This window comes from Sceloporus undulatus, chromosome 1, assembly GCF_019175285.1.
Source record: "Sceloporus undulatus isolate JIND9_A2432 ecotype Alabama chromosome 1, SceUnd_v1.1, whole genome shotgun sequence".
In the NCBI taxonomy this organism is placed as follows: Eukaryota; Metazoa; Chordata; class Lepidosauria; order Squamata; family Phrynosomatidae; genus Sceloporus; species Sceloporus undulatus.
In genome coordinates, this window is record NC_056522.1 from 355,303,409 (window position 1) to 355,314,489 (window position 11,081).

An 11,081-nucleotide genomic window follows, 5' to 3' on the forward strand; every position below is an offset into this window, starting at 1 on the left:
ACAAGGTTTGCGGCCAAAGTTATGGATTTTGGTATGACCCATGGATACGTCGAGGGTAAAACTGAGGCTCCTCAGATCCATAGTGGCTCTTCAACATTTCCCTGATGGTGGACAGAGGCTGTTTCTCTGCCGCATTGAGGAAACACCAAAGAGCCCCGGTTGCAGCCATTTTTTCCCTTGGAGAGGGGTTAAACAGTCACAGGCACCCTCTGCCCCTTCACTCTCACAAAAAAACCCTACTTTTACAGTAGACTCTTTCCAGAATGGAAGCTCTTTACAGCTGGCCTGTCCACAGATGTCTGCAGTGGCTGGCTTATCTTCTCACTGAGGGTGAGGATGAGGCGGAGGTGAAGAGTCAGTTGGGGAGACCCAAAAGTAAAAGGCACTAAGGCAGGGAGGGAGAGAAAGTGTGTGTGTGTGTGTGTGTGTGTGTGTGTGTACATGCATGCTGGACTAGAGAAAGTGGGGAGGAAGGTATATGTTTGTGTGTTTGTCACTGAATGAGCTGCCATCATCAGCATTACCATATCGACCCGTATGTAAATTGAGTCAGGATTTTGAGGTCAATTTTGGGCATAAATTTCTCAACTTATAGATGAGTATATACGGTAACATGTAAAGATTCTTTAAACAGCTTTTGGGGTTGGGGTTGTTGTTTGGCTTCAAGTTGTTTCCGACTTATGGCGACCGGAAGGCGATCCTATAATGGGGATTTCTTGGCAATTTTTTCTCTTAAATTTCATTCTTGTGCCTAATATAGGATCCAACCCCAATGATGATATTTCATTTGTTTTCTTCCAGAGCTGAAGCTATATGAGCACAGATGTCTCATACAAATGCACCTGCATGACTTGGTAGCAGGGCTCTCCTTTTCCTCCTGTCTCTTAAATGACATCCTGTATTTCACCTCCCAAATACTGGCTGTAGCACAGTGGTTTCCCACTGTGAGTACTACCATTGCCCCTTGCATTCCAAGTTGACAACTGCTCTGAATGACCTTATAAAAGAGGGTGGGGAAGCAAGAAAAAAGATGAGGTGTTCTTGGCCACAGAGTGTATAAGTTATTTTAGAGATGTAAAAGGTGAAGGACATGGCAACCAAAATGATCAAGAAGGTAGAGTAACTCCCCCATAAGGAAAGGGGGCCTTTTAAAGCTTAGACAAAAAAGGATAAGGGGGATATATAAAATCAGGCATGTTACAGAGCAGAGGTAGGTGACTGGAAATGTAACCTTAGCCAGCATAGCTAATGGTGAGGGTTCATAGGAGTTGTAGGTAGAGAAACATTTCTCTCACCATCTTACATAGACCTCAATGATTCAGAACACATAAAATGGAAATATTTTCCCCCAAACAATACACAATTGAACAATTCACACAAGATGGCCACCAAACCTGCTGATTTTGAAAGAAAACTCTCTAATCATTTGATATATTCATAGGGAATAAGGTAATCACTATTAGCAGCTACTAGTCATAACGACTATATGTTAGCTCCATTATTAGAGGATATATATCTCTAAGTACCAGTTGTTGGGAAACCTCAGGAAGACGGTACTCTTTTGCTGGTGAGATTTCCATTGGCAACTGGCTGGGGGACAAAATGCTGGATCACGTAAGCCTTTGGTGTGATCCAGCAGGGATCCCCTTATCTTCCCATGAAGAGAAAAACAACAACCAAATAGCTACATATTTCTGCAAATCTAGTCCCTTCTACCAAAGATATAGGAAGTCTGCTTTTACATTCTATCGAAATGTGAGCTGGAGAATGAACGATCAAGGTATAGCTATCTGAGACAATGTGCCTACTTAGGAATTGAGATGAGATAGATGAAGATGTAGCTGCCAACAGAATTTTTTTTAGCCCTGTATAAAATGTATACTCTCCCATTTACAGATGCACACAGGTGTATTTCTGGAAGCTCCAAACTCTGCATATACACTCCTGTTTGAAGCACCTACCTGATGAGAATTGTGTTGGTTTTTTAGTTGGGCTATACTTTATATGTTATGAAAACAAAATAATCAGAAATACTCACACCTTATTTAGTAGCTCCTGACTTAAATACAACCTTTCCTCCCAGCATTCCATAAGGCATTGCCTGGATAATCTCTTATCACACTCTGACAGAACAAGATACAATGAGAACATCATGGCTCCTACCAAAATGGCAGCCCTTCTTTGTCCATAACATATAATCATAAAAACATGATTATGTGCTGTCACCATTTCACAAGAGCCAATCAAATAAAGCATGTTTTTTTTTAGGACCACATTCTTAAATTGCTTAGATTAATTTTCAAATTTAGGAAATAAAGTGAAGCTAGATTCCCACCTTTATGCTGGATATGATTTAGTCATCAAAATAAGCAGAACATGACAGACTTATTGTTAAATGTTGACATAAAGAAATGCAAATTAGGTGTATATCCTGTGATCATAATTAATTAATCACTTAGAATAATTGATCAAAATGTCTGATCAACTAAAAATGCTCTGTTAAATGTGTAGGGGATATAGATAGATAGATAGATAGATAGATAGATAGATAGATAGATAGATAGAGATATAGATATTTATATGTAGAGTTTTTAATAAATATATTATGAAATGGTTATCTTGGCAAGATTTGTTCAGAGGGCATTTGCCAGTGATCTCTTCTAAAGTTGAGAGGGTATGACTTGCCCTATATCAGCTAGTAGGTCTGAGTGGGGATTTGAACCCTGGTCCTGCAGAGTCCTAGTCCAGCACTTAAACCATTACACCATACTCTAACACATATTATTAGAATCTTGACTCCAATCACCTCCAGATAGCATGGCCAGTGAGGGTTGGATTAGTGGGATTACTGGGTATTGTAGGTCAACATCTGGGGAGGCATGTCACAGCTTTCCTGGTCCTCTAGCTTCAGAAACATTGTTTTTACTCATACTGAAATTTATGCAGACTTTAATGATTAATTAGTCAATTAAAATATTTTTAATCAGGTTACACTGATTCATGGATAAAAGAGAAGGGATCTGACATGTGGCTGCCATTTTGGGAAACCAAGCTCATCTTTTGTCATCACATTTTGTTATGTCCTTACTTTGACACTTGTGCTTAGCAAGACTTAGCTGAAACATTTATTGTTACACAGCAAAGATATGGGCAACATTTAAAAAAAATACACCTGGCAGGATTGGACTGAAAATACTAGTTTCAGGACATCTTTCACTGAGATATACATATGTATAAAATCATATATACAGTATAAATATAGCCATATATTTTAAAAATATAATTTCAGCTCTAAATATGATTATTTCATTTCTACAGCCTGAGCATACAATGGACAATGTACTGTAGGTATTTTGAGCAAATTTCCAGTTAACATAGGTCTCTTACTAGTTTTCTTGGATTCTAAGGGGACTTGAAGAAGAAGAAAGTAACAGATAGCACAACCTGTTTGTTCAAAGGCACCTGAGGAGGGTGTGGAGAACTTAAGTTGGTGGTGGCCCCTCATATCTAAGCATCAGGTTGAAGGAGCGTGCAAAATTGTTGGCCAACTTGCAACTATGTGTTTCTTCCACCAGTGGGAGCAGGAAGGCAAGGAGGAGCAGAAACAACAGGAGTAACTGAAGAGGCAAAGCTGCCCAGCAGACACGACGGAGAAAAGAACATGCTCCAGTTGGTTTTCCCTGAAAGACACAAGCCGAAGAAAGGATTAATGAAGTTTAGCCTTTTTGGAAACCTGAGTTCAGTTTGGTTTTTGCCAGGCAGGGTAGGTTTATAGACCCTAGAAGAGGTGTGGGGAACCTGAAGCTGGGTGACCAGATGTCATAACCACAAAGCAGGGCAAGGCATGTGAAATGTAAACATAAAAAACCTGGACATTACAAAATAAAAGCTAAAAACACTATTATACACATAAATTAATTTATATCATTTATTTACAACTGTATTAATTGTATTTTTCTGATGAACTTATCGTCGTTAAAACGCTTTGTTGGTTTTCAATATACTTATAGACCCCTGAGCAAGACATATGTTTAAAACTGTACTTTATTTCCAACTAATCCTTGACTGAATCTAGGTTTAAATTATTCCTTTCATTTGTCTATCATGTTGAAATTAAGGAAAAAACCCTTTCAATATTTGCATTGTGTCCTCAAGGAGCCCCTTGCCAAACATGCTGCTGTTCTTTTCCTCTCTGAGAAACAAATCCACCCCCCGAGCTCTGGGTGAGAGTCTTGTCTGCTTGCTCCTAGGAAAAAAAGAACTTTAGAAGGCTCCATCCTGTCTTCCTATTTGCAGCGAGGACAGGCTGCCAAGCAGATGAATTTCTCAAAAGGGAAAAGCAAATGTGGTACTACTGAATGTTTTCTTAGCAATGCTCAAAATGGAGGACATTTTGGAATTTCTTCTGGACGGAAGGTTGAAATGTCAGACATGTCCTGGAAAGGAGTATGTCTGGCCACCCTGAGAAACCTGGAGACTGCTCTTGTACCTTTAATGGTTGCGTAAAAGAGGGAATTTCAGCAGATTGCCATGTAACCATGTAACAAGCAGCACATGCTGAAATTTCTGCGTCTGCAAAACTACTAAAGGTACAGGCACCATCTCCAGTTTCCAGTCTGACAACCCAACTTGATCACTGTTCATATTGGCTTGGACTGATGGAAGGTGGAGTCCAAGAAGCAGGCTGAGGATTATTGGTTACTCACTTCAAGCATATAGAAACAGACATCTCCTAGTAGGAAAAGTTGGGACATCTGGATAACCTTGTGTTGTGGCTGAGACTATCTCCATTCAGTCTACATGCCACCAATTTCAAGACTGTTTCCCAAGTTATTGGCAATGAAACATTGTCCTGAGGCTGTTAACTTGAGGGACATCCTCTGGCATAAACACACTCAAGGCTGATCCAGAAAAGGGAAAAAAATCCCTTGAAGTATCAAGACTTTGCAGTCCTTTTTGTTTTGATTTTACCTGCATATTCATGGTTTTGCATCCAAACTCTTTCTTAAAATATCACAGGCTTCCTGCCCTTGCGTCCTTCCCACCCCACCCCCCACGCACCACTGATCAAATATCACATCTAGACTCTGGCAATATTTCAAAAATTCACTTTCATCAATTTCACCACTGAGCCCTGCAAACATTTCAGGGTAGTGAAAACATCATGAAAATATCCCCCCACCACCAAAAAAAGTTAGAAATGATAGGAAGAAAATTAGCAACTTTCTGGTTTTCCCAGCCTGTCTGGATGAGTCCAAAGATGCACTTAAAAGTCCATACAGAAGTGTACAATTTGTTTTTTGTTTTGTTTTTGCTGAAAAGAACTTATTTTCATGTTTAAGACACAAACTGAAGCTAAACTCCCACTTTTATGTTGGATACATTTCACTCAACAAAATAAGGAGAAGGTTTAAAAAGTGTAACGGACTTCTTTATAACATGGACATCAAGAGGTTTAAATCAGTTGTGTATCCTGTGATTGTCATTTTTTCATCCTACCCAGAGCCAGTAAGGAAGATGGAATTCCTAATGACATATATGCTGGGTTTTTTTTTTAAAAAAAAGGCATATGACACCAGTTTGGGGATTGAAGCAGCAAGAGAGGCTGATAGTAAATAGGATCTGGGGTGTATGCATGTATGTGATTTAACCCTTTCCTTCTGAAAATTCCTCTTTTAGGAGTGAATTCCCACACTGGCTCCAATGAAGGATTTCCAGTCCTCCTAATGGATGATTTATTCCCAGTTCAAACCCCAGCTTTAGAGGAGTTCCTGTTGCTGAAGGAATAGACTGGGGAGGAATGGGTTAAATTGCCCTATACACTGGCTCTTCAGGGGTACTAATGGAATCTGCATCTTAAGAAAACTTGCACATTCACTACAAAGACATATTCAACATTGTGTGTAGCTTAGCTTTGAGCTGTTATTATAATCAGAGGTGATTTGATTCTTAGCATTTTTTTCAATACAGGTTGAGTCTCCCTTATCTGGAATTCCGAAACCTGAAATATTCTACAATCCAAAATGGACCACATAGGTGGCTGAGATAGTGACACCTTTGCTTTCTGATGGTTCTGTCTACTCAAACTTTGTTCCATGCACAAAATTATTTAAAAATAGTGGGTATAAAATTACCTCCAGGCTATGTGTATAAACTGTATATGAAACATAAATGACTTCCATGTTTAGACTTGGACCTCACCTCTAAGATATCTCATTATGTATATGCAAATATTCCAAAATTCAAAACAACCCCATAATCCAAACCACTGCTGGTTCCAAGCATTTCAGACAAAGGAGACTCAGATTTCCAAGATAATACTACCTATTTTAAATTATATAGAGACAGTACAGTGTGGTGTAGTGGTTTGAGCACTGAACTACAACTCTGGAGAGTAGGGTTTGAATCCCTGCATGGCTATGGAAACCCACTGGGTGAACTTAGGCAATTCACATTTTCTCCCCTTTGAACAAATCTTGACAAGAAAACCCCATGAAAGATTTGTCTTAGGATCTCCATAAGTTGGAAATTACTTGAAGGCATAAAACGGCAACAAGAAGGGAGAGTACTCTCTGTATGATCAGTGAGTACTTCCATGGATGCCTGGTCCACACCCTTAGAGGAATTTGGTGATGAACCAAAGGCGTTGATATTTCTGGGTATCATAAAAGAGGGCTTCTAGGAGCCAAAAGACTGGAATCAAACTAGGTGTGAGAATTTGCCAGACGTTAAATCTCTAAAAAAGCACTCAGGGTTGTAAAGAATTTTTTTCCAGACAATTTCTCAACCACAGTTTACTCAAGGGAGAATGCAGTTGCTTTTAGTCTTAATTTAGTGATTTCCAAGTCCTAGTTATAATCCCCCCCCCAAATTATTCAAATGCCAGACAGGAACTTGGTGGCTGTTGAAGAGAAATGATTGCTTTTGGTGGGTATTCATTCCATTACAGCAAAGTGTGAGTTTCCTCACTCTTCCCTTATGGCAGAAGCCACACTTCTTCCCTTAGTTGCATATATTTGCTAAATTCACCATCATTTTGGCTTCTTCATCATCTTCTGAAGCAAGCCGTGAGCTTTCTCTACTTAATCTCTGAGGGGCAGGAGGGTAGCTGTATGTTCCCCTATTATATTCAGGCTGGCTTCTTTTCATTATTTCCTGTACAAGACTCATATTTTACAAGATGCCAGAGAATAAAAAGGGAAGTGGAACAGATGGTGAAATTTGAGTTCACCATATAGTACCCTTTACAACTGAGTCTGCTGCTCAGCAATGGCTCATTATAATAAGGGCAAGGAAAGAACTAGGACACAAATTTAATTCTGGCCTTACAGAAAGGCATGGTTTCTCTCTGAGAACACCAGTGCAGCCAAAGTACAAGTCCAGTCTGGTGTCATAGAATAGCAAGCATTTCTGCCTACATTAAATATAAAGGTATTGTGACAAGTTGCCAAGTCTTGTGCCTGTTTTTTCCCCCCTAACACAGTCTGGGGAACCGAGAGAGAATCCAGTCACTCATCCTCCCATCTGGTTGCTTCACCCAAGGTCCTCTTGTGTCCAGTGGGGAAATTATAGCGTTATCTTCCCTAACCTCGTGCCTCTTTGATGGAATACAATGCAATGCCCAGGTAATATAGGAGTTGTAGTCCAATGGCACGCAGAGTCCTCCAGGCAAAGGAAGGCTGTCTGGCTTGTACCACCAAGTTGGAGAGCAGAATGGGTAAAGTGGTCAGCCAGGAGATAATGGGCAATTATACCTCCGCTTAATAAGCCAAGATATAACCAGGTCTTTTGGCTATGCTATGTAGCCCCTCTGTGTGAGTGAGCAAATGAGCCAAAAAGTCTTTCCATTTCAACTGAAACAGGAAACTATGGTTACTGGCTTCAGAACAAGGAGGGATGTTAAGTCAGCTTCAAACCATGGCTTCACATCCTGACCTGTTCTCAAGCCATTAAGCAGAGCAAAGCTCAGAAGCCATGTGTTACTTTTCAACTTGTTACTTGCACCCAGCGGGTGCGCTGCACAGCAATGGAACAAGTTCCTTTTCTTCTGCAAAAGCGTTCCCCTGTTCAAATGAAATAGGACACTATAGTTAATAAAATACTTCCTGGATTGCTCATTCACTTGTGCAAAGGGAGCAGCAAAAGGGGAGGTATGGGATTGCATGGAGTATACAGTGAAAAAGATTAATTCCAGTCTTCATTGAATGTGTTGTGGACTGAAGGTAAGAGCTTCTGCATACATAAGAGATGGTATTCCATTGAATTATGGTCCCTTCTGTCTTTTTCTTTAAAGAAGAGATGTGCCCAGTGATCATACAAATTACTGTTATTTAAATATAGTCAGCCCTCCACATTTGTGACTTCTGTAGATTTGATTAATATATTCTCTCTAGGAATCTCTAGGTTCTCCAGCACAACACTTCTGAAAGATGACCACAGAGTTGTGCTGCAGGATCTAGATTCTAGACATTACTAGTGAAAAATGTCTATAGACATCTGTAGGTCCTCCAGTGTGATTCTATGGTCAACATCTGCCAGATGTTGACCAAAGAGTTGTACTGGAGGACCTAGAGATTCCGAGAGAGGTGTTCTCTCAAGTAAAATGAATAGTGTTTTTTGTTTGTGGTTCTTCCACATTCATGGGGGTCCTGTGCCCCTAACCCCAGCAAATGTGGAAAGACCACTGTAGTGCTTTTGAGGGGGGGATGCTTCTTATATAATCTGCAAGCCAATGATCCCCAGGTTGTGTGCCCGTGTGTGTGTGTGAGAGAGAGAGAGGGAGAGAGAGACCAACCGACCGACCGAGTGAGTTATTTTGGTAACTAGGTGCACAATGCAGTTTTTATTTCCCACATCACCTTATCTCTAACAGCATTGGAGGCTAACAGCTACAGAAGCTGTACAAATTTAGCATCCCTGTTACACTCTGCCTCCCACCTTCTCCCCTTGGCATTGCCTGTTCTTGCAACAGAAGCCGCTATCGGGTGTTAATGACTCAGCTGGTTGCCATAGAAATGCCCGAGCTGCCACAATTCCGGCATTGTGATGTCTCCACAGGATAAAGGAGTGGGAAGCACACAGGCTTGTGACTGGGGACACAATAGACATGTTGTGCTCTTAAGGTCTATAGCACAGCTGTTCTTAACCTTTGGCCTTTGAGATGCCTTGAACTACAGCTCCCAGAATCCCTGATCATGTAACAGCCTACCTAGAACTTATGGGAGTTGAAGTTCAGAGCATCTCAAGGACTAAAGGTTGGGAAACAGTGCTATGAGACATAAAATTGCCTTAACTGGAGCCAGGAGGAGTCACATTACTAACAACAGGGAAGAAAGAAGGATGTAATAATAAATAAATAAAACTTTAATTTATATCCCGCTTTTTGTTACCACAATCAAAGCGGCATACAACCTTTAAAAATACAATATATACAATTCCCCCCCTTAAAAAAGGATTAAACAATTCCATCCATTAAAATTACAGACAAAAATCTAAAAACAATACTACAATAATAAAATAACGGTGGGCAGAGTCTTAATTTGTATATGTCTGTGGGGTGAGCGTTACATGGCTGGGATCTATTCCGGGAAGGCCTGCCGGAAGAGATCCGTCTTGATAGCTTTCTTGAAGCTCTCAAGGTTGGCAATTTGACGGATCTCGTCCGGCAGGCCATTCCATAAAGTGGGAGCGATGTAGAGTTGAAGAGGACACTATAGGTCGTGGTGATAGTGGCAAAACAAAGACATTGCCTCCCCAATTAAAAATTCTGTCCCCAATGATATTTTCTTTTAGTCCCCAAATTTCTAATACTGCAGATAATGAGATACTGGCCATAATTCACATCTAGAATTCTTCTATTTCCTGTGTTCATATTCCCTTGGTAACTGTGTCTGCCCCTTTTCTATGGATGTCTAAACTGTATTTCTAAATGTTCAACTACAGTTTTAAGTTATTGCAAAGCTAGAAATTTTGGGAAAATTTCAGGGCAGGGGGCAGAATTTTATTTTAGGAAGTCATACCATCATTTTGGGGCCCGCCTCACAATGCAAACATTCCTGGGTAGCCACTGATGTTGAGCACAATGACCAAAGACAACGTGAAGAAAACTTTCAGCGCAGGAAGGAACTAGGGGTTAGAAAAGTTACCTTTTGGACTTGTAAGTCCCACAATCCCCCAGCTAGCACAGCCAGTGCCTTTCAGACCCTGGAAGGAATACAAGAAGATGCCTTATGTGAAGCTAGACCACTGATCCATGTAATTCAGTATTTTCAACTCTGATTAACAGTAGCTCTCCAGAGTTTCAGAGAAGATGTGCCAGCGTGTCACAGATTCACTACCAGCAGGGAAGATTTTTCCACTTCCAAGCCAGGTGAAGAGCAGGCAACTTTTGCTTGCAGTGGCCAGGTTCCTCATGGCAAGCTGCTGTTGCTGTGTGCCTTCAAGACTTTTCTGACTTATGCTGTACTTAAATGTAGAATATAGAAATGTACTTGCTAAGATTTGTTCAGAGGAAGTTTGCCATTGACTTCTGAGAGCATTTGACTCACCCAAGGTCACCCAGTGGGGTTTCTTGGACAAGAATCAAATGCTTGCCTCTGGAATCATAGTCCAACATTTAAACCACTCTGCCACACTGGCAAGAGCAGTTGTATTTGTGTAAATCACACTATTACAAAGGAACCAGAAACCAATAAAAAAGTGGGCAAGCCTGTATAAACTAAGATGATAGAGAAAGGAGATTTTGACTCAACAATTAAGAAAAATGTCTGGATGGTAATTGCTGTTTGACAGTGGAATAGACTACCTTAGGAAGTGGTAGATCTCTTTACACAGAGGATTTTAAGCAGAGGCTGGCTGGGTACTCTCAGTAATGGATTCCTGCACTGGACTAAATAATTCCTGGGGTTCCTTCCCACTCTATGAGTCGATGAAATTATTAAAATTATTTAAATTCTAGCAGGCTATGGATAGGAAATTATGATTTCTTTGAAAAGTGCCAAGTCCAAACTGGACTGGCAGACTAATTTTGCCCATTCATGTTTGTTCTATGTTCATTCACTTTAGCCTGTGGCATTTTGAAC

The 11,081-nt window shown here is 40.5% G+C and overlaps 1 protein-coding gene across 2 annotated transcripts in view; it reads right to left on the reverse strand.

The window, feature by feature from the left end:
• Window positions 1-3,429: 3,429 nt before the first annotated feature.
• SYNE3 (spectrin repeat containing nuclear envelope family member 3) overlaps window positions 3,430-11,081 on the reverse strand; it is a 111,420-nt gene continuing 103,768 nt past the window's right edge. For both annotated transcript variants that reach the window (XM_042446730.1, XM_042446729.1), the window contains one exon: window positions 3,430-3,680. In XM_042446730.1, the coding sequence (XP_042302664.1) occupies window positions 3,483-3,680 (198 nt within the window). In that variant the 3' untranslated portion in view covers window positions 3,430-3,482. The remainder of the gene's footprint in view (window positions 3,681-11,081) is intronic.